Below are 23,938 nucleotides of genomic sequence, written 5' to 3'. Positions count from 1 at the left end.
AGGTAGATAACAGTTTGTGTGGCGGCTCTCTGAATTCTCGCTCGCAGCTGTAGGCGTGTTACTGCAGATGTCCATATGCAGATGTCATCCGCGTACATTGATAGCCTGACTGTGGTTGGCACGTGCTCAAGGAGAGCAATTAGTGGTAGATTAAATAACACGGGGCTAAGTACACCGCCCTGGGGGACGCTGCGGTAGCTATAGTGAGGAGAAGTATGGCCTTCCTCGGTGCTTACAAAGAAGGATCGCATGGATAGATAGCTCCGTATCCATTGAAACATCCGACCACCCACTCCTACCTCTGCGAGAGCAGAGAGGATGGCTTCATGCGTAACGTTGTCATACGCCCCTTTAACGTCGAGGAATAAGGATGCGCAGAGACGCTTACGGCATTTCTCATGTTGAATGTAGGTCACCAGGTCGACGACGTTATCGATCGATGATCGACCGCGTCGGAAGCCCGCCATGGCATTTGGGTAGGTGTTGTGGTACTCCAAGTACCACTCCAGGCGTCCTAGGACCATCCTCTCCATTACTTTGCCCACACAGCTCGCCAAAGCGATCGGGCGATGTGATGAGAGCTCCAACGACGACTTGCCAGGCTTCAGCAGTGGAACAAGGCGACTTGTCTTCCAGGTTGTTGGTAGCGTGCCATTTCTCCAAGATTCATTGTACACCTCAAGAAGAACACCTCTCGCTCGCTCCCCCAGGTGACACAGAGCTCGGTAGGAAATTCCGTCAGGTCCTGGCGCTGATGTGCGGCTACACAAAGCTAATGCTGCCTTAAGTTCGTGGATCGAGAATGGTAGATCCAACCGGAAATCACGTGGTGGCGGGTAGCTGCTCGAAGGCGATGGAATGTTGGTAGCTGTGAGTTGGCCGGATAATCTGGCGCAGAAATCCTCTGCCACGTCAATCTCCGATCTCTTTTGAGAGAGGGCAAGCGCCTTGAATGGGAATCGCTGTACGGGAAGTGTCCGCAGCCCGCGCACCGTTCTCCATAGTTGCGATAAAGGCTTGCGTGGATCTAGCGGCTCACAGAAGGCAGCCCAACGTTGCGATTTGAGCTTGTCTAACCGGCGCTGTATCTTCTTTTGCGTGCGCCTGGCGGTCCGTAGATCGTCCATTGTTTTCGTACGTCGGTACCTTCGTTCAGCACGTCGTCGGATTGCTCGTAGTCGTTCTAGTTCCACATCAAAATCATTAAGTTTCGAGGAGCATGTTAGAGTACACATAGTGTCTTGCACCACGTTCTTGATTGCCTCTTCCAAGTCGAAAGATGAATTGGCGTCGCAGTGTTCTTCCATAATAGACTGAAATTTAGGCCAGTCCACTCTTTGGATCGTATCCTGTGTTTTGGAAGCGGTCAATCCTCTGATCTTGATGTACGTGGGGATATGGTCGCTTCCATGCGTCTCTATGTCCGCAAACCACCCTGCACGTCTGACTAGGCTTCGTGAGACGAAAGCCAAGTCAAGACAGCCGCTGTACGTGGAGCCACGTAAGAACGTAGGACTTCCATCATTCAGCAGCCAAAGTTCATTACTGGAGGCGAAAGATACCAGAGCTCTGCCTCTTGCGTTGATGATCCGACTTCCCCAGAGTGTATGATGGGCGTTGAAATCTCCAATGATGACCCAGGGATTGGAAGTTGAGGAAAGGATGTCTTGTAGTCTTTTGTAATCAAATCGACTTGACGGAGATAGGTAGGCGCCTACAAAAGTAAAGGCCAGATTCTTTTTCCTTACGTTTAGGCATATATATTGATTACTGTCATTAGGTGGTACAGGCTGATGAGTGTAGGTGAGGTCACGGCGAATAAACACCAAAACCTTACTGTTTTCATAAACAGCTGACGGCATAAATGATTCATATCCAGAAAGCCTGATTTTGTTCGATAAGTTCGGCTCGCAAATGACGATAATGGGAAACATATTGGCGTACACGAAGCGACGGAAATCCGAAAGGCGCGCTTTGAGTCCGCGGGCATTCCACTGAAAAATAGCTGCTTGTCGGACCTCTTCCTTAAAAGACCAAGGCTGTGGAGCCACGATCTACTCAAAAGTTGCAAGCACCGGACTCAGAGCGTCCAGTACTTGAAGCGCACTTCTGGCAGACGGTGTGTGCATGTTGCTTAGCAGCACGCGAATGGCATTCATTAAAGGCCTAATAAGTGCTATCACTTGCTCATCTGTATTCCGCGACTCCTCGGATACAGCACCTTGCTGTACTGGGGGCGGCTTCTTCTGCGGCTCTTCTGGCGGTCGTGTACGCGGAAGTGGCGGCCATTCCTTTGTGGAAAGAGATCTGGCAGTTTTCTCCCTTCCAACATTGGTGTTCGGAGTGCTGGAAACGTCCGCTGATGATGATGCTTGACGAGGTGACGTTTCCTGAAAGCTTGATATTTTCCGCCGTGAAGACCTTCGTCGGTGACGTCGTCTTCGCCGTACTTTCACAGTGGCCTCTTTGTGGGTAGAGTTGTCTCTCACCATTTGTTTAAGAATGGTGATCTCTTTCTTGATCTGGGGACAGTCTTTGGAAGAGGCGCAGTGATCACCTTGACAGTTAGGACACTTCAACGTGGTTGCGCTGCAGTTGTCTTCTGAGTGGGGTTCGGCACATCGAGGGCACACGGCCGAATGTCTGCAAACACCCTTCACATGTCCAATCTTCTGACAATTGAAGCATTGCATAGGTCTTGGAATAAATGGTCGAACCTGGTGGCGAAAGTGGCTGACCTTCACGTAGGGTGGAAGGCAGTCGCCTTTGAAGGTTATCCTCACACAACGTGAGTTGCCGAGGCGACCAACATGCACATTCACGTTGTGTTCGCTTGCTGGTTTTATGAGAATTGGTAGGTCTGCATTAGATGTTTCATTGTCAATGTCATAGATGACTCCTGGGATTGTGGCACCATTCGTTGGCACGATGGATCGGACCTTGATGTTTCCCAGCTGCGTTACATGTTGTAGTATGGTTAGCAAAAATCCTAAACATACCTATACACTGTTTAAGCGTGTTCATTCCAAATGAGACATTTTGGGAATATCATAAATGCACCACGACCAAACATCTCTCATAAGGGCATCCTCAGTTCGTGCATTATTTGATGTTTTGAGAATGGAAATTTGTCGATGTCCTGCTGACATTCAGTAGAGGGAAATCTTGTGGCATTAAACTGACATCAAATCAAGTTTATCTCATGCACGTGGCTGTCATTGCACAAGAGCTGCAGGTTTAATTAAGAGGAGTATGTGTGTTAATAAGGTGAATCATTTTAATCTCAAGAAACGTAATTTGGAACGTCTTGACCCATAATAACAACTTTTGCATATATTTGTTGTTTAAGCGACTGCTACATGTTGCATGTTTTTAACGGGGTTGGGCTTTTGGATCTTCTGGGGCTCTGTTTTTTTAGCATTGGGATGGGGCTGTTGCTTTCTAAACACCCTGCATGAAGAACAACCCGTCCTCACCAACAAATGTGGTGATCCAGTCACAAAAATATCTTGGTGAGCGTGGTGAACACATTCTGAAATTTTTTTCTGGCAGGATCCAGCATTAATGAATCACAACAGAAAAGGAAGCTGTTGCATAATTTATGTGAATGGCACCTGCAACATGTTTGTAGTAACACACTTTTTTGTCAAATGGTCATCTAAATGTCCTGAAAGTACGCTAGGAAGGGCCTCTAGGGCAAATTTTTCGGTTCTCTGAGGATGTACTGAGGCCAAACAATAGGAGGTTTGGGCTTCTTGAGGATCAGCAATGGAAGTCCTCACAATGGCACAATAACCTCAAAAGTGCATCCATCAGACGTTCTATCGATGGAATTGTGCTCTTTGAGTTGTTTACTTGTTGTGTTGGCTGAAGGAGATGTTTAGAGCAGTGCTCATGCCATTAGCAGAAATTTTCAGGTTTCACCCACTAAGTAGTGCATGACTGTTTGGACCATTTGGTTAAACGTCATTGAAAAACAGTTTTTTAAGTACTGCGTGTGCTCTTTATCGTCCAATTTGTTTTGCATAGAATTGTTTTTCAATGCTAACCCACTGGTTTACAGTGAGCGGCAAGTATTCTGTGCAGGTAATGTGGCATGGAGTTGAAGCGGACTGGCTCTGCTATTTATGTGAAATTTGTAAGGTTAATTTGTAACATTAATAATTGCATTTGTAAGGTTAATTTAAGATGAATGAGTGAATAAGATTAATCATACAAACCAGCCAGATATCCTGCAGCTGACCATATTTATGGAAAGTTCATAACATTTATTTTTTTCTGTTGTATCTTTGGTACTATTCCTGGTCTTTTGTTATGGCTTGTGTGTTGCCATACTTTGCTGCTTAGAGGCATTGTCTGACCATTCTTTAGAAACATTCTTAGTTTACAAGCGTTTAATGGGCACATTCGTCTGAATATATGTGCACTTAATTTTTCAGGTGTCAGAGTCTACAAAAAATTTGTTGCTCTGTTCTTGAATACAGAAGTGCATGCCAGATACAACAGGTCTGGATATCTTATATAGTGTAATGTGAGCTGACCCTTCATCTGCTGCAAAGATAGCACTCACATTTTTTTTTGTCCAGGATAGTTGGCATTGTGCACTAGAACTATGAAGTTAAAGGAACTATGCAATGAATAAAAAGTTGCTTGTAAATGTTTTCAATGCTTAGAAATGATGCTAAGAAGCATTCACATCAAGTATGAGTCTTCAGAACTGAGCTGGCAATTTATTGTGAACTTTTAAAAACCGTGTTTTTTTAAATTCGCGGGCCGATTGGTGTGCTCGTAGTGACCGATTTTGGAACTAAAATCGTGAAACAAAGACGTCACTGTACCATGACGTCGCCAGGCCACCACACGCTCTCATTCGCTGGAGCCACGGCAGCCACGACGTCACGGGCACACTTCTGGTAGCCGTGAAAATCGTCTGCTCGTGCCGCCTCACGACCCTCTCGGGCAAGCGTGAGCCAGGGCATTGCCTTCGCGCATATGGTTTCAATTTTCCTCTGCCACCTCCTTCTGTCGGGAGTTCCGTAGCCACTCGCACGGCTCTTCGTGCGCACGGATAGGGCTCGATGCCCATCGCGGCAGTAAAAGCGAGCAGTCGCACCTCGAGGTCCAGGTTTATTACTGCTAATTACCACAGATGACAAGCAAAGAAACCCGACGTGCGCCGCAATCCAGGAAGGCGAAGAGACCGGAGAGATGCCGCCACGCCGCCGACGCTTCTGCTGGGGGGCTAGGAGCGACAACCGGAAGTGGCAAAATAAACGTCAGCGGATGACGTATTCATGGGCGGGGCCCAGTCCCAGAGCTGTTTTCTTTATTTTTTTCTGGTGCTCCTCGTGTACGAGTTGAGGGGAGAGAGGAGAAGCGTAATTTTTAATCTCTATATCTCCGCTGTTATTAATGCTAGCTCAAAAACTCTTGCACTGGGGTGACGAGTGATCGAATGCCTATCTCTCTTCTGTTTTACATAATCTCAATTAATTTATTGCATAGTCCCTTTAAGTATGCTGCAAGGAAGCCAGACATGAAGAGGGAAGGATGCCAGGGATGATGGGAATTAAGCTTTGCGTTGCTCAGTTGTTTACATGACATCAAAATATGCACTGGGCTTTGGCATTTTATGAAATCTTTGATAACTGCAGTCAGTTCATGTTTCCATTCATGATTGGAAATTCTCTTTATGACTACTGTTATAAGATTAGTGCACTGCCAGCTTTCAAATAATTTACTCATAGTTTTACTTTTTTGTTTATTGGCTGCATGGCTTTTTAGAAAATATAATGTATTGAAAAATTCTGCAGGCGCATGTTTGGATTGCCTTTACATATTTCATCATTTCACTAATTCTCATCTGTACAGATAATATGACTTGTGATTACAGCTTTTATCATCACTTGCTGCCTCTGTGCTTAAATTTTGCATGCTTCAAAAGGTGGTTTTGCGTTACACTTCTTATCGTATGTATGTTTAGCAAATGAGAAACCTGAGTGGGTGTTTTTTTTTAATTGCCTCTGATACTCTTTTTCATTGCAGTTTGATGCTGATGAGACAGCAACTATCTGGAGTGTACGTGATGCCATCTGCAAGCTCGGCGTTCAGTGAGTATTGGAAATTGCTTTCACTCAGCACTGAGAAATTGCAATGTTACTGCATTATAACTGCATGTTCCATCCTTTTACTTTCTTTTAGTGCTGTGTTTGTGAGTTCATTTCATAATAGTATACTTATGTTGTTGGCATGTCAAGTTCAGTAGCCTAGAGGGCTTCGATTGCTAATGGCTATATGCACAGGGGCTAATTTTACCAGTTTTCTGAGCTTGCCTGTGCATACCTCTTTGATGCTACTGCTACTAGATGGTTGCTATTCATGATAGTAGTTATTTTGAGACTTTTTATTGCATTCCCTGTGAGCAAGCATGGCACACTTCCTGAAACTGCTTAGTTTGACTGAGGTAATCTTGGAGGGGCTGGGTGCCCTGCCCATGGAAGTACAGCTTCGGGGTTTCACTTCATTGTAGGATGGCAAAAAATCTGGGAGTATTTTTGGCGTCTCACATATTTCACCTGTCATGTTATGACCTAATTAAGTGACAAAGATATTAGGTTAAAAAAAATTGAAAATTATAGGGCTTGAGTGTTCGTGATTATTTCTTTTAGAAACTTTAATGTTTGATTAAAGAAATTTCTCTTTACAGATTTGTTGTACTTATGTTGAGGATGCATACTGCACAGTGGGCTCTCGTTAATTCAAACTCCATGTATTCCCAGCAATTTTTTTTCGTGCCCTTTGAGTTAAAATTTTCGAGAGCCAACTGTGCATGTTTCTGAAGGATTTTATGCCATAATGCTGTCGGTATTTGTGATGTGGATTTCATTAATGGATATCTGTCCGACACACAGACATCTTGTGGCAGACTGGTTTTAAGATGGATGCCCTATGGATATCCATACTTGGTAAAATGACATAACTTAGTGAAGGGTTACCTGACCTAGCTTTATCTGTTGAATGTAATATTTTCTGTGCAGAGCTGTGGCACGTTTTACTGAGGTGTCCTGCGACTGCCTTTGCAGCACCCTATGATTATCAGCATGCAGCAGCCACTCAGGGATGCAGAATTCCCTGATATTTTCCTACTGCTGTCAGGAGTGCACTCAGGCATGGTTGCAGATCGTGGTTGTAACTTAGCTTCCTGTAGCTAAATATGTTGCATAGATAGATTTCATGCTGCATTACTTTTTTGCTTTCAGAGAATAGTGTATTCAATCCATTCATGGAGGCAGTATTTACCATTCATTTGGTATTGGTTTGGGTGTTTTTCCTTTCTTGAGTGATATTTACTGCTTTTTTTTTGTACTCATTACCTCTAAGCATGCCACTAGTGCAAAATAAGTGTGATTTCCTTCGAGCAGTTTTGGCAGAATGATAAGTTTTATAATCTTTCTCAAAGTGTGAGTTAGGGGTTGCAGTGCTGGGATAAATAAGGGGAAGCCTGAAGCATGCTCAAAGTTCCAGCAAAACTTTAGTTTGAGCTAGTTGGTTGTAGCGTGACATAATTTGTGCAAAATTGTACTGGTGTGAAAAGACACAGACAAACACACAGAAGGCAGGACTACCGTAACCATTTTTTATTGTAATCTTGTGCTGCCTCACTCTTTAATGGTTATGGTAGTCACATGGCCACTTACTGCAAAACCTACAAATGCTGTCCGTGTTTTGAAAATACAAGATTCATTGCGAGGGCCAAAGACAGATGAGAACGTGAAATAATTGAAGCATATTACATCAAGCAGAGGGGCCTATCTACGTGAGTAAGCCGTCTGTGTCACTGTCAGAAGAAGCGGTTAGGTTTTTTAGCGGATCATTGCCAATATTGTAACCCTTGCATCTGTCATTTTGGCTGGTATGTTTTTTGTTTAGTCACCTTTTTTTCTTTTTTGCCTGTAGCTTTTGTATCTTTGGCTCATGTGGTTATAAAGTGGCTTTTTCGAACAGTTAACTCAGTTGGAAGTTGGCACCAGTCCTGTCGTGTGTGTGTTTGTCTCCATCTTTTCGCAGCAGTATGCTTTTACTCAAATTATGTCATGCTCAAAGTATTTTACTGTTTGCCTGAATTCATGGTTAAAGATTACCAAAGTAACAAGGACAGTGGCAGAAAAATCCCAGTGTGCAGTCAGCACTCATCCTCTTCTCTTTCTGCTGGCTTCATTACTTTGGTCCTGTTTTATTGTAGGTCAGCATGCCTAGTCTGCTGTCTTAATTACTTTGCTTGAATGGGTTGCCACTGGTAGCTCTGTGCCGAACAAAATTGTGTTTGAATGTTTTTTTTCACTGTCATTTGTAATTCTCTTTCAAACTCTTTGGGTTTTTCCTACATATGGGTTAATGATTGCATCGTATTCCTTGGAGTACCTTGTATCCGGCACTAGAAGCCATTTTTCAAAATACCAAGCAGAACTATTTTAAAACAACAAAATATCAAACCGAAACCGAAACTCTGTTTATGCCCAGGAACAATGCTCTGGTTGTCTCATTGATGACATCAGATACATTACTAGAAAAACACACATATGTGTGTTGAATGGCTGAAGTAGCGATAGGAAATGATAAATCCATTCATAAAATGTGTAAGATTACTTAATGCAAGCCTCAAGATCTGTTCTTCACACGGGGAGCGGGCAATAACATAAGATTAGCGTTTGTGATGTTGCAAACACAGTGTTGCCTGCAGATATCAGCTAAACTGAAGCCATGGAAATGGCAAACTTTAAAATCGATTTGTGCAGGAATGAATTGCTGCACGGCTGCTGAACTCGGTGGAAATAATCAGGACAGGGAGGAAAAGCTCCAGTAAAAGTTTCATTAGAATACATGAATCTATAAAAAACCCAGAGTTACCCTTTAAGAAGATGTACCTTGAAGAGCTGCATTGACGCATATTCCGTGCAAAAAATTCTGTGGGCGGACTTTTGTCAGTAGTGGGTACTGAAGCAGTTGCAGTGCTCTAATGGGTGTGCTATCTTTGGTTGTGTAGACCATGTTGACCTGGTAGTAGGTGCACTCAAGGGACAGAACTGAGTGCTCTGAAGCACTGGCCATTTAAGTCATACCTGTTACATACTTTGTCTGATGCTACAGATGATACACTGCATCTTGTGCTTGCATAGAACATTAAAAGCAGTTCATATTTTAGAATTCGGCCCATCTTTAGAGGTTATTCGGTTACCACTCTGTTCTTGGCAGGTCTTCATACATGCTTTAGTAGTGTAGTATATTTTAAGCACGTCTTAGCATCCCATTCTTTTTGCAAATGTAGGTGTCCATAAGATTGTTTCTCGTGATGACAGCTGTTAAGGCCAAACTTGCTGAGGACGCAAAGGGAAAGGGGGAGAGGAAGTAGGTGCAACATGCCACGCTGATTGGTCACAATGCAGTGACGTCACACATGGTGTTGTGACAATGTTCTGTGCTGCCTGTCATGTCTGTGCCTTTCGTCACACCGGGCCTAGTTCACAGGGTCTAGACCACACAGGCTCTAGTTCATGTGTCATTGTTTCAGAGCAGTTTGACTGATTAAAATGGTACATGTTATTAGAATTCACTGAATATCATAGTGATTCAGCATGATGGCCTGCCGCACTTGCTCAGTGGCTTTGATGTTCGGCTGCTGATCCCAGGGTGACAGGTTTGATCCCAGCCGCAGCAGCCGTATTTAGATGGAGGTGAAGTACAAAAAGCTTGTGTGCTGGACCATGGCCGGTCTCGAGGCGAGCGCATGCTTTTCTTCTTACGGCCTTCGCAATGGGGTCTGTTTCCGCCTCCCGCCGCACCTCGGTGGGGCCGCCACTGCCACACCGCTCCGCCGCTGCGACCACCGTTCACTACGAAGGAGAACACGCGCTTGCTCTCAGTTCGGCCCGTGTCAGTGGTAACCGTCAAGCCTTTATATTTTAACTCTTGCACTTTACGCAAAGACGGCGTAGTCAGCCCCTTCGCCATGGGAGAAATCTGAAACAACGGATTAATATTTGCGCGCTCTCTTCTTGAGCCCAACTGTGTATGGTCGAGCGTATGCTTCGAGCCCAGACGTCAACACGTTCTACCCTTATATTTGGCTAAAAAGCAAGTCATCTTCTATAGTTCGTCTTCCGGCAGGTTCTTTATGAGTGTGTAGAATGATATGCGGCATGTAATGCTTGGATGGCAAGTTTCAAAGAGTAAAGGATTCTGCAGAGCAAATATAGCTCCTGAAATTTCAAGCGCAGCTGCTTTAAGTTTGCACAACAGCGGTATTAGCAAGGATTCATAGTGCTACCCAGGAAAACGCATCATATCATTCACGAAAGGAACGGTTATAGATGGAACCCAACCCTGGCTGCAGAAGCAGAGCACGTTGCAAGCACGCGACGTCCAAGATTTCCTCCTGGAAAGGCATTTTGAAGTTTGGCGGTGTCTCACGACCGCCCGTCCCACCCCATGAGAACGCAAAAATTAAGACACTTGTTTACAGTAACTGCAAGCATGAACTAACTGCCAGCAAAGCAAAATTAGTTGGGAACTGCGCTCTGTCCTAATAAATCGGCCTTTACGAGTGTGCAGACTTATCTGAGAGGCAATGACTACCAGCTTTGCATTATTCTCCTGCATATCTGTAACCTCGTCATCGCTTTCGATAAACCTCCCGTGAGCATGAACTTTCCTCACGTCATTCAGGAAAGAAATTTAAGTAGCACCACAAAAAGAAGTTTTCCGAAACTTAACGGATTTCCACTAAACCTCACAGCTATCCGCGTTATACCAGCTGGCTTAGCTTACAATGTAAGGAGCTAAAAATGAACATTTGCAATGCTTACATGTTAGTAAAAGTCCCTGAATTTAAGAGAATAGAGGGCATTGGGCATTCAAGTGTATAATCTGAGATCTTTTACAAAGATATTTAAACCAAATATTTTAGGCAGTTCCAGGACACGCCGCAGTTTGAACGTATACGTGGACATCAAAAAATGGCCCTCTTTATGGTGGCTGAAGTTACTCATTGGGCATAGATACTTTGCGTCCAACTAGAAAATTGTTTATTGGGCTAACTCGTGTCCTCAAACAGAAAGCATGCAGTTCGGCGGCACAGCGATAAAACAAGTTCTCGGTCAACAAAGGTCAGAATGATGGTCGCTCTCGGCCTTGCAAAATTTAAAGGTAACAAGGAACTTCAAACACGCCTAATGCGCTTACGACAATTTTGAACATGAAGAGAGACTTGCACGCTGCTACAGTCATTCCAGAGAAATCTGGCGGCCTCTCGTTTGACAACAAAAGCGGAAAGGCTGCGGGCTATTGGCTTCGAGCACAGAACAATGCATTACAATGCTTCTTACTTGCTCGCACATTAGTAATTAGAATTCTTCTGGGGTATCGATACAGGCCTCTCGTTAAGCAAGTTGTGATGTATATGAGGGTGAAAATAAGTTCATTCAAAACGTGCGAAAAGCGATATCGGCGTAACTAAGTACTATATACATCTCCCAGCAATCAATTTATTTGACAATTCAATGACTCAAGTATCGGCTCAAGCCACCAGCTACGGCGCTATTGGATTTACGTCTCCAGCGTCATAGAGATTTTTTTCCTCGATATAGTACATTTTTATGGGACGAGCACAAAACTTTCGTTCTCTGAGTTTTCATTATCTTCCCCTTAGCATTAACTTGTCATTTAATCACAGACCATGATATATACGAGAGGAAGTGATCAGAGGATTTCTTTCTGGATTTAAAACCACAAGTGCTCGACATAGTTCTGAGGAATGGGAGAGTGATTCCTCATTTTAAATGTTTTCATCGAGCAAAGTTTGTGATGAAGAATCTGTGCACATGTGGACTGTGTTGCAGATATGTAGCTTAAGCATCTGCATTTTGTTTTCTTTGATTTCGGTGCTACGCTCACCATGAACCAGTGGGCTACAGCGCGAAACCAGGCTAACCAGGCAAAAGCAACCAGCTGCTGCAGGTACAGGCAGGGAGCGAGCGGTGGGGTTGTCACGCCTCTAGCGGCGGCTGGCGGCGTAACTCGCAGAGAAAAACTCGCATTGCTTCTATGGCGAATGCGAAGGCCGTATGAAAGAGCGCGCGCGCGCCCCTCTCGAGACCGGCCGTGGCCGGACAATCTTAGTGCACGTTAAAGAACCTCAGGCTATCTAAATTAATCTGGAGCTCTCCTCTACCGCGTCCCTCATAGCTTGTGTCATTTTGGGGCGTTAAACCCAGTATACAATTTACAATTGAGTTTGACGGAAATGTTGAAAGCATTAGGAGCTAGTTATTTTTCTTTTGAGAAGTGTGGCTGCTTTCCATACTGCTGCAATTTTTGCCTCATTTTATTTTGTGCAGCTTGGTTTGGAGTATTGTTCATCCGGCAAGGCCTTTATCAGGGTGGTGTGTTTCGGTTCACGCTGCGTATTCCAGACAACTACCCCGATGGAGACTGCCCGGTGAGGGGGTGCATGGCCTTAGAATGTTTTAATCGGTCTCTTCCAGTGTGTGTAGTAGGTTGCATGTGCTTTCGTAAAAAATATTTTGCAAACTTCGTTATTGAAGGACTGAACTGTGTGATTTAAGTAACATTTTTTCTTGTCTGGCTTAATGAAATCCAGTATTTTTGTGCATTCTGAGTTCACTGGAGATTTACTGTATGGTTTAGTATATTCACATGCAGTGTATTCCACTCATCTAAAGTTATGTTTTAAACAGAGACAATGATATATTGTGTGAAGGGAAAGTCAGCAGAATGATATTGACAGCTGCCTTGCATAAGTACATGAAGGAAGCACACAATTACTGAAAGCAAGGTGCATACGGGAATGCTTCTTTTTTTTTTTGTGGTGTTGATCAATGGGAGATTAATACTGTAATTATTTTATCACTTAAAGATGATTGATTAGAAAGCAGGAGGAAAACAACCACATGCCGCTGGTGGGATCCGAACCCATGACCTTAAGAGTGTTCACTGGCACCACCCAGTGAGCCCCTCTTTTCCCTTGCCTTGTCTGCTCATTTGCATAAGTGTAGGCATTTTTTATCTGTTGCTCAATGAAATGAAAACTAAACTTTATGCTGCAATACTGATGCCTCTGCTGAGAGCAAAGTAGTTGATGCTTCCTTCATGATTTTGGGGAAAAAGCACAAGCATCACTGAGATTATGAGATCATTGGATCACTTACTGTTAGTAAATGTAACAAGAATGACGTTGGGTGCTGCAATTTGCTTTCTGTTGAAACGTTTAAAACTGTTTTTTGATCCTTTCTGAAAATATTTCATTATATCTGTTATATCTGAAAATATCTGGAAATATTTTGACAAAAAGATGCCAAGAAGAATGAGACTGGTACTATTACTGTAGTAGTGCATGTGTGCTCCAAACAAAATGCGTAAATTGTTGAGAGCGTTGTTGACATGAGGTACTCATCCTGTATATAGTGTTATAACATGTATACTTTCTTTTACGCTTTCCAACATCATTTGCAGTGTTGAATTAGTTTCAGAAATTATGCCGTTAGTATGCTACTAAAGGAGTATGGACACCAAATTTTGGTTGGGTTCACTTTTTTTTAATAATGTGCCAGGCATTAGTAAACAAATTGCCACAAGAAATTTTGCAATGCCTGGTAGATAATTTATATTTCAATTTATTCTCTCCTGTTGTTTTGGTTACAGTTTCAATGGCTGAAAAACGCTGCCTGCTACATCAAAGTTCATTTAGGTTACATGTGGTGCACAAATAGGGATATTTTAGGCACGTCGTTTATTGTCATTCCGGCCCTTGGGATAGGCTGGCATAAAGATAGTAATGAATGAAGTTTACAAACAGTGATTATATCACAGTTTTTTTACGCATTACATGGCTAGAACTAAACCTTGACTTCATAGCCACGAAAACATTATGGGAGAAAAAATTCAATTATGATTTATTTTGTAGGCGTAGCCAAATTTGCATGGCAATCCATGTAATGTAATGTTTTGTGAGCCATTCCAGATATAAAATTGCCGCCAAAAAAATTGAGGGCCTTCTTAACCGCATTCTTAAAGAAAATGCGATAACATTTAGGTTGCCTGCTGTGGTGTCTGCAATGAATATTTAGTGCTCTTCTTGTGATTTTCCCACCAAAACTCCGGTTGGAACTGGTTCCATTGCCCTTATATGGTATGCATGAGTCATCACCTGCTAGAATGTTCCAGTACTTTTTATTAGATTATCATATGATACTATGTTGATCACTCCAATTAAGCCGCCTCAATTCACCCACTAATCCACCTTAATTCATTTTCTGGGGTGGGCCTACTTCCAAAGTTGGGGGTCCTCAGATTTTCAAATTTGGCTATGCCCTATGGCTGTTCCACTGGTGGTCACGTGACGTTGACGTCACAACCCTCTCAGTCTCATTTATAGATTGCGGGGAGTCCTCTTACCACTACTAGTGCAGCGGTTAAGCGATGCGCCACTGTCCCGATAGGCGGCTGTTTCAAACAGTCACCGGTGTAGCTGGTGATGCCCAGGTTGCTTTTCCCGAGCTCCCGTAAGGCTCAAGCGCTGCACCACTGTGGCCAGGTAGGTAGCTGTTGCATTGAATTTGGCAGTGGTGGGCAGTTTGCTCACAGTCCGGTGAGCAGGTTGCCACCTGCCATGGTGGGCAGGTTGGGATGATATCACAAGGCCACGTGACTTCTCTCGACGAATCGAGGAATTCTGGGACAGAGAAGCCAGAAATTTTTTTGAGACGACAACCTAAATGCTCTTGCATTTAAATTTGGTGTCCATACTCTTTGAGCACTATGCTAAAGTGGTCTTCAAAGCTTTTTTATATTGCTAATGGTTGAAAGTTAATTGGCAAATCTTTACCACGTGGTTTTTCCGTGAAATAGGTGCAGCTTCTTGTTATTTCTAATAGCATTTTATTACTTCCAAGTAATAGAGCAATTTTTTTAAGTTTATCTTTATGAATATAAGCATATGGTTCACCTTTGCTAAATCCATTGTCATATGAAATTCTGATCATTCAAATTATTGGGCTAATAGTAAGAAATAAATGTGTCCAAGCAGCTCTTAGAAAGCATGATCATTCCAGTGATGCAGGTGTAATTGGTAATGCCTTTGAATATTTTGTTCATAACTGCTTTATATTTAAACACCTGCTGGCTTGTATTATGAATCATGGTTATATTTATTTATGCTGTTGACAAGACACTTTGCCTAACATTGCAATTTCTTTAGCAACACCTGAAGAACCCCATAGTTCAGTGTGTGACTGGGCTTTCTGCCTTTTGTTGTCAATACCATATCATAGTTGATGCAAGTTTAGTTTGTGTGAATACTGGTGCAGTTTTACGTAAAGACTACAAAAGTCATTTGCCTGGAAAACAGAAAATCGTGTGTTTTACCCAGTACTTGCCATCTTTTTTTTTTTTTTGAGACCAAGCCGCTTTATTTCTATATGTACATATTTATAGGCCACAGGCCAAAAGCTAAAAGAATAGCTTAATGCCTGTGGCCTTTATAAAATCCACATAAAAAAAAGACATACATGCAGCGGTGGCAAGTAACCCGTTGCCCAATTTGATTCGTCTTTCCTGGTTAACAGTCTTAATCATTGGGTCTTAGTTCCGTTTATTCTGTTTGTTGAAAGATGCGAATCAAACAATTTTTACTGTTTGCTTTTTCTTTTTTGGCACAGGACCTGACGTTTGAATCACCCATTTTTCATCCACTGATCGACCCTATTTCAGGAGATATGGATATCAAGCGCAGCTTTCCCAAGTGGAGGTGTGTCAAGCTAAAAGTATACTTGTTGCTTAATAATGCATCATTGTAGGAGTACTCTCAGACACCATGAGCTTAGCAGCTCGAGAAGCATGTTTGATTTTGCCCGCCTTCCCCTGAAAAAAAAAAAAAGAAAGTGACCTTGGCTTTTATGTTGGCCGACTTTCGATTCTTTTTTATTCATTGTTTCTTCAGTAGCAGTTTTAAGTGGGTGCAGTTGTATTCAGATGCTAGTGCATAGAGTTCATGTATTTTTTCCATATTTGGATCTACTGTTGGTGTAAGGAAAATAATGCGTTATTGCTATAACTATGGACAACTTTTGTCAGCAGAGCTCATTTGTTGTGAAAGCAGTTCACCCTTGAAGGGACCAACAGTTTACCATATCTAGAGTGTTTTTGCTGCTGAACCTAAAAAAAAATTGACAAATGTCTGTATTTATGCAGAAAACTGATTTTGTAATTGGTTTGGCCGCCTGGAACTACTGTGTCTCAGACTTTTGGATGCATTTTGGCACAAACATTGCAGTGCATGGCACACTGTGATGAGCTGTGCAACAAAGGGCAAAAAACAGCTGAAATGTCACCCCATAAAACAAATATCTTGGCCGTACCTCATCGGGTTGTTCTTGAAACAGCCATATGAACTGATTCAAGGGCAGGAGTGCATACCAGTACTGACTCTGCCTGTCTCACAGTTGCGTCAGGGTGTTTCACCAGTTAACCTTTGACAGTTTTTCCTTCTTCATACTGCATCTCCTTTGCCCTTCGTTGTGTCCTTGACTTTTGGATGCCAGCATTTGAGAGCCCGTTGGAACCAAATATGTGAGACCTGAAAAACTCCAAACCTTATTTATAGTAAAATGAAAGCTTTAGAAAAAAAGCTCCATATATCTTGAAAAAGATAAGCTAAAATACCTATCACATTTGCCCTTAAAAACAAACCCTCAAAAACACAGACTTGTGATTGTGACGCATAAAACAGGAATTAATGAAAAAATGTTTTGTTTAGTACTGGCAGCGTCAAGCACCAGCTAAATGAGGAGCTGAATATTTTAAGTTGCCAATTATAATTGCATGAATCCAGTTGAAGGAATGCTCTGCGTTCAACTTTTTATACTAAAGACATAGTAAAAAAATAAAGGGACTAGAGCTTGGTATTCAAGTTGATGTGGAGAGTAACGTGTGTAGATAGTGATGTTGTCTTGACTAGCTAGATAAACGAACAGAATATGCAGCATCCTCTTCTGAATTTTTTTGTCCTGTCTTAAGAGCCTCCATTGGCTGCAACAGCATGGTGGCAATGGTCAGTTTATACTGTTAAAGTAATCAAGAGTTGCCCATCGGACGGTTGTCGTTATACATTCCGAGAAGGGGTAGCGTGCATTTTAGTTGTGTGCCCATGCTGTCGATGCTATCCACAAGAGATTGAACACGCATGTCCAATCGCCGTTTTGAATTCCAACAAAAAAAAAACGTAAAATAATGGATGTGCACCCGGAAGAACATATCCGAGCTTACCTTTTGAAAACAAGAAAAATTCCCTTTCCAAAATAATCACAAAACCAACTTCGTGGACGGGGCTGGTTTTCTGCAATTCACGAAACCTAAAATTTGGACCGCTATAAAATGAAATTGTTTTGTATCCAGCTGTCCAGATATTTTTCTGTCGACACTTTACATACAACATGATAAGGCGATGAGTATGATTTTGTCTCCCAGCAGGATGGGTGTCGAGTAAAAAAAACAAATGGTAAACACGACACATTTTGAAAAATGTTCAAAATACGGAGGGGTAAACCCCCACAAATTTGAAAACTAGAAACCTTAAACTTTGTGATGTGATTATGTTTTCTGCGGGCAATATCATTTTGGAGTGGCTGGTCGGACTCCTTCATGTTTCAAAATGCACTCAGTTGTGAGCAAAACACATGTGTTGCCAAATCTTGGAAGTTATTTTTAAAAAAGGCCACCTTCAGTTTGTCTCTAGCTTTCAGTAATGATGCTTCAGAACATACCAAATTGCATGGTTAAAAAGTGTGTTCATTATTCTTATATTTCTTGACATGCAGAGTAGCGAATGTGACCCTGTTGGCAGGATTGCTGCTGCCACTAGGGTAACGGATTAGAAAGGTTGGGTCCCAACTTGAAACAGCTATAAGGTCAGTGAGTATGGAAAAACTTCACTTTGACTTTAAACAGGACCTATAATTTTCACACACATACCTGCTTAAATTTCCAGCTTCATACCATTTTATTTAAACAAATGATCCAGCAAGGAGAGTGATCACTTCACCAAGGACTGAATTTTGAAGGTGATGTGTTTGTGATGTAGCAACACTAACAAAAAAAACAACTCCCAGACATAAGCTTTTGATGAAAGGTTCACTCTATGTTCACTTCTTTTTTCTAATGAATATTTGCAAAACCTGCTAGCCGGAAAGCGTATAGACCACCTCAGACTCCCTCTGATCAGACACGACACAAGTGTGAAGCGCTAAATTCACTCGTTTAGAAATGAAATGGAGTTTACCTGCTGCATGGGCTAACACAGCACGGCATGGCACAGCACGGTACAGCTGCCAAGCCAGAACAATGTTTAGTGCGACAGTCGGCAGTGGCCTTTAAGCGTGCACTTATCAATCGAAAGTGCTGCACGTGCAGATTGTCTTCATTACAGAACATTGCTGTGTGTGCATTTCATCACAGTCATTTTTGTCATGCCAAGTTGTCGTGAACACTCGCTTTGTAGAAGTCCTTTGGTTGTGCTGGAGCTCATAAAGAAGGTACCAGTTTTTAAAGTGGCTTAATAATTTTTAAGCATATGATTGAACATGTTCTTGAGCATCATTTCTGAAAGCTAGAAAGAAATTGGAGATGGCCTTTTTTTGCAAATAATTTTTAAACTTGGCAATGCACGCGTTTTGCATGCAATCGAGTGCATTTTGAAACATGATGGAGTCCGACCAGGCACTCCAAAATGGGTATGGACATTGCCAGCAGAATACATAATCACATCTCAAGGTATAAAGTTTCTAGTTCTCAAATTTGTGGGGGTATAGGGATACCCTCCATATTCTGAACATTTTTCGAAATGTGTTGTGCTTACCTTTGTTTTTTATTTACTTGACACCCATCCTGGGAGACAAAATTATACCTATCACTTCATTATGGTGTACAAGCATTGTCGACAGAAAAATATCTGGACATCTGTCTGCAAACAATTTCTTTTTATAGCAGTCCAAAGCTCAGGTTTTGTGAATAGCGGAAAACTTGCCCTGTCTACAAACATTAGCGCAAAAAAAGACACATTCACAAGAAAGGTGGACAAGACAATGCGCGTTGTTAGCGCAAAAAAAAGACACATTCACAAGAAAGGTGGACAAGACAATGCGCGTTGTCTTGTCCACCTTTCTTGTGAATGTGTCTTATTTTGCGCTAACGTTTGTACATAGAACTATGCACCAACTAGCCCAGCAGCAAGTGTTACTTGAGTACCTGTCTACAAAGTTGGTTGTGTGATGTCTTTTTTTTTTTTTGGAAAGGGAAATTTTTTTTCAAGAGTAAGCTGAGATATGTTGTGCTGGGTGCACTTCCATTATTGCATTTTTTTTTTTCATTGAATTTAAAATAGTCGTCGATTGAACATGCTTGTTTGATCTCTCGTGGACAGACCATATATTTCATTCTATGCTGGTGACTGCAATTGGACCTCTGTAGAGAAAGCATTTATATTTTGTGTTATGGTGGTTTCAGCTTCTGTGCATTGGATGAGTGCCTGGTTCTTTCTGTTACAGCCTGATGGGATGTTGTGATTGTTCTTAGCAGCTGCTCATTATGTATTTGGTGTAATCCTGACAATGGCATTTTTGTGTATCTTTTCCTCTGGTAGTGTTTCTTGTAAAGGAATATATATAAATAGTTAAGTACAGAAATAAAGATGCAGGGCACCGAACTGTTAGGGAAATTTATTGAAACTAAGTTAGCTGATTAGTTGAATGCTTGTACTGCAAGCAACAAGTTGGTGCATTTTAGGGAGCTGCTGATAAGAGTACTAAAAGGGACTTATGCCTTCTTACGCAGGAAAAATGTGAATTACTTGTGGCAAGTTCTGCTTTGTGCACGACGTGCCTTCTACAAGATTGAGACACAGATGCCTCTGAATCCTGAGGCGGCCACACTGTGAGTCACGTCTTTATGTAGACAGCTTCGTTAACTGGGTTTATTTATTCTGAATATTAGCCTAACTTTCTTAAGTTTCAGCCTTACCTACTTTATTCTGGCTATCAGCCGCACCATGTTGCAATGGAATGTCTTGCGTGCCTACACTGAAACAAACAGAATTTGCAGTTGTTCAGAACCTAATACAAATGTATCTTTGTTTCCACAGAAATATAAAAGAAAATATAAATGTTGTGTGCAAAAAATACTTATTACTTTTTGAGCTGTGTGCTGACATGAATGGCCACTTTTTTTTGTGTGTGTGTGTGTGTGTGTGTGTGTGTGTGTGTGTGTGTGTGTGTGTGTGTGTGTGTGTGTGTGTGTGTGTGTGTGTGTGTGTGTGTGTGTGTGTGTGTGTGTGTGTGTGTGTGTGTGTGTGTGTGTGTGTGTGTGTGTGTGTGTGTGTGTGTGTGTGTGTGTGTGTGTGTGTGTGTGTGTGTGTGTGTGTGTGTGTGTGTGTGTGTGTGTGTGTGTGTGTGTGTGTGTGTGTGTGTGTGTGTGTGTGTGTGTGTGTGTGTGTGTGTGTGTGTGTGTGTGTGTGTGTGTGTGTGTGTGTGTGTGTGTGTGTGTGTGTGTGTGTGTGTGTGTGTGTGTGTGTGTGTGTGTGTGTGTGTGTGTGTGTGTGTGTGTGTGTGTGTGTGTGTGTGTGTGTGTGTGTGTGTGTGTGTGTGTGTGTGTGTGTGTGTGTGTGTGTGTGTGTGTGTGTGTGTGTGTGTGTGTGTGTGTGTGTGTGTGTGTGTGTGTGTGTGTGTGTGTGTGTGTGTGTGTGTGTGTGTGTGTGTGTGTGTGTGTGTGTGTGTGTGTGTGTGTGTGTGTGTGTGTGTGTGTGCGCGCGTGTGTGTGTCGGGGCAACCTGCGGTGCTGGGCTTTTGCCCGAATCTGCGTGCAGTGCGTCATGCAGCGCTCTTTACGTCAGCAGCGGAGGGCTATCATTGGTTCGCCGTGCCTACTGTTTCTGATGTCACGCAGCTGCCATGGCCGCATCGGGAAGCGTCACCCGCCGGAGAACTCCCGCGCGCGTCGGCAGCTGACAGATGGGCCGAGTGGGTTGTGCCGGTGGGGAGCGCCGACATTTCAGTGTGCAAAAGTGGCGAGAGGAGAGGGAAAGTCGTGAAGACGCGGAAATTCAAATTTTCACTACAGATAAATTAGCTTCCACAAAACGGTGCATTAAAAAAAATTTTTGATGGAGGATATTTGTGAAGCAGCGTCCTTTAACATCTAGGCATACCGCAATATTTTTGAGAGCCCCTTTCAGAGCCACTTTAAAGGATGCTTTCGAAATTTCTAGGAAATTCATCATTTATTTGCTTGAAGTATGTTGTGATTGTGGTCTTTGCCTGTACACTCTACATTAACTCTCAAGCTTGGTGAACGTTGTTGTCATGTGCAAAGAACCATTCTGCAAATTAAAAGGTAGCTACAACTCCAGCATTAACCGGTCGCATTTACTATAGTTGGTTACAACTATAGCAACGAAGCAGCAGATGCTCCTCTGAGGAGACCCCCTGCAGCCAATGGTGTACACAGATTTTCATGACGCTGCAGTTAATTCAATTAAGCCGTTGTTAATCCCCTTCCATCTGCCACCCCTGGTATGTCATGCCACCAGGTGCAAGGAGATTAACCACGACATCATGTGAATCGGTCGATGCCCTTGGCTGGAGGCCCTCCTTTTAAGGGGCATTTACTGCTTCGTTCTTAGATTGCATTGGACTGTAGACACTGTCACCCCTATGTTGCCATGTCTGTGTGGCACTGCAAGCTATGCCTAACATCAGCTAAGCGGATGCCAAATAATTTGTACAAAACTATTTTCACACAAGAGTGGTGCATTACTGGTTGAAGCCAGTGCTCTTATATGACAGGGAGATCTCTCACTAATTCTTACATTTGAACAGTTTAGTGAACTTTGCTCTTGATTGGGTGACATTAGACACAGCTTTCATGGTGCTGCTCAGTTTTCATGAGGTAGAGCACATATGATGTTCTTGTCCGCTCAGCAACACATCCTTCTGACCTGTCCTGACACTCAATGCCTGTCACATTTCACTAGTGCTGCTCTTTCTTTGTTTGTTTATGGGTGCTGCATTTGGCATCTTGGAGCAGGCCAAGTTCAAGCAGGCAGTGTCGGTTAGTGTAGGCCCATGAATTCAATAAGAAATTGCTTTCTAAGTGTTTTTATCATGCCAGTGGCACTTTTGTAATTAACTTGTTGGCCATTTTTATTTTAATCTCTTGGTGTTTAGCATTATGAGTTTGAGCCGCCGCGGTGGCTGAGTGGTTATGGCGCTCGGCTGCCGGCCCAAAAGATGTGGGTTCGATCCCGGCCGCGGCAGTCGAATTTCGATGGAGGCGAAATTCTAGAGGCCCATGTACTGTGCGATGTCAGTGCACGTTAAAGAACCCCAGGTGGTCGAAATTTCCGGAGCCCTTCACTACGGCGTCTCTCATAGCCTGAGTTGCTTTGGGACGTTAAACCCCCTATAAACCAAACCAAACCATTATGAGTTTGAAATAATCGTTTGTTTTTTTTCCACAGAAAAGCATGGGCTCTTGTTAGTATTTTTAATATGTTTGAAGCAAACATAACAGAAGAATATTACTGAATTAATGAAAGTCAGCTGTATTGCACTAGCTGTTAGAGCAGTCGTCATCATGGTGTGTTTTGTAAAACTAATAACAAGGCATATAAATGGCTGATAACCATCATACTCATTTTTGCAAGGTGTTGAATTCATGCCTGTGCCAGTTGATGCAGCCTACAGCCATGCTGAACATCTTTCAGTTTATTGTTTTAGCAGCAGGGCAGAGCACCAAGCAAGGGAATGCTTCGCTTTCCTTTAATCATGCTTTGCTCTTCATTAAAAAAATTACATTGGGTTTCAACACTGTGTGTTTGAAGCTTCGCAAGTGCAGTGCTCACTGTTGACATGGACATCGCCGCACTCATCAGGACATGGCTGAAATGGCCGTAATGTTTTATCGCTGGCGTTCCACATGTTGATAATGGTTTTTATAAAGGTGGAAAACATATTTTGTGTCACATCACGGCTTTGTGTTCACACTCATGTCATTATGCAGGTACGAGCAGAACACGGAGCAGTTCAAGCTTAAAGTTGCCGAAAGCCTAGCAGAATGCGAGCAACGGCTTTATGAAAGCCCCGCCATGGATGACAGCCATGCCTTGCACTTTCTACCATGGGATGTCACTGTACAGGAGCGTGTGGCCCAACGGCACATTCTAGATAAGGTCTGATTGTTTGAATAGAATGAGTGTTCTTCCTCCATTATTTGTTTTTTGTCATGCTTTGCCCCAGTATGTTTGATTTCTAATAATGTCAGCTTTTATATACTTTTATTTATCAATTTGAAATTACTGCTGTGCAGTGATTTGGCCCAAGCGGGGGTTGTTTACAACAGTAAAAGGGACAAATGGACAAACAGATTGAGGCAAACAACAAAAGGAGATCAGTTTTCGGAGGTTCAGCAGCAGAAATGCTATTTTGATTTGACAGAAAAATTAATCTGTGGCAAACAACAATATGCTGTTTTGCAATAAAATGCACAGACCTCAAGCAAAGGCTCCGCAGGAGTAAATGTTACAGTTCTGCAGTCACCACGGTGGCTCAGTGGATATAGTGCTTGGCTGCTGACCCTAAAGACACGGGCTCGATTCCGGCCACGGCAGTTGCATTTTGATTGAGGCGAAATGCTAGAGGTCCGCATACTCTGCGATGTCAGTGCACATTAAGGAACTCGAGGGGTCGAAATTATTCGGAGCCCTTCAATACGACATCCCGATTCGCTTTGGTATGCTAAACCCCATAAACCAAGCCAAACCGTTGCAGTTCTGAAACAAAATTCCTTGACAGAAACTTATTGGATGGTAAATGTTTCC

The 23,938-nt window shown here is 42.7% G+C and overlaps 1 protein-coding gene across 6 annotated transcripts in view; it reads left to right on the top strand.

Annotated features, from left to right (window-relative positions):
- The window catches only part of peo (ubiquitin E2 variant domain-containing protein pendolino), a 42,681-nt gene that overhangs the window by 7,063 nt on the left and 11,680 nt on the right, over nt 1-23,938 (top strand). For all 6 annotated transcript variants that reach the window (XM_077646395.1, XM_077646392.1, XM_077646393.1 and 3 more), the window contains 5 exons: nt 6,046-6,110; nt 12,393-12,493; nt 15,732-15,820; nt 19,900-19,998; nt 23,122-23,290. In XM_077646395.1, the coding sequence (XP_077502521.1) occupies nt 6,046-6,110; nt 12,393-12,493; nt 15,732-15,820; nt 19,900-19,998; nt 23,122-23,290 (523 nt within the window). The remainder of the gene's footprint in view (nt 1-6,045; nt 6,111-12,392; nt 12,494-15,731; nt 15,821-19,899; nt 19,999-23,121; nt 23,291-23,938) is intronic.

This window comes from Amblyomma americanum, chromosome 1 (genome assembly GCF_052857255.1).
Source record: "Amblyomma americanum isolate KBUSLIRL-KWMA chromosome 1, ASM5285725v1, whole genome shotgun sequence".
NCBI classification, from domain to species: Eukaryota; Metazoa; Arthropoda; class Arachnida; order Ixodida; family Ixodidae; genus Amblyomma; species Amblyomma americanum.
The sequence above is the reverse complement of the archived record's forward strand: the minus strand, read 5'-3'. Positions and strand labels throughout refer to the sequence as shown.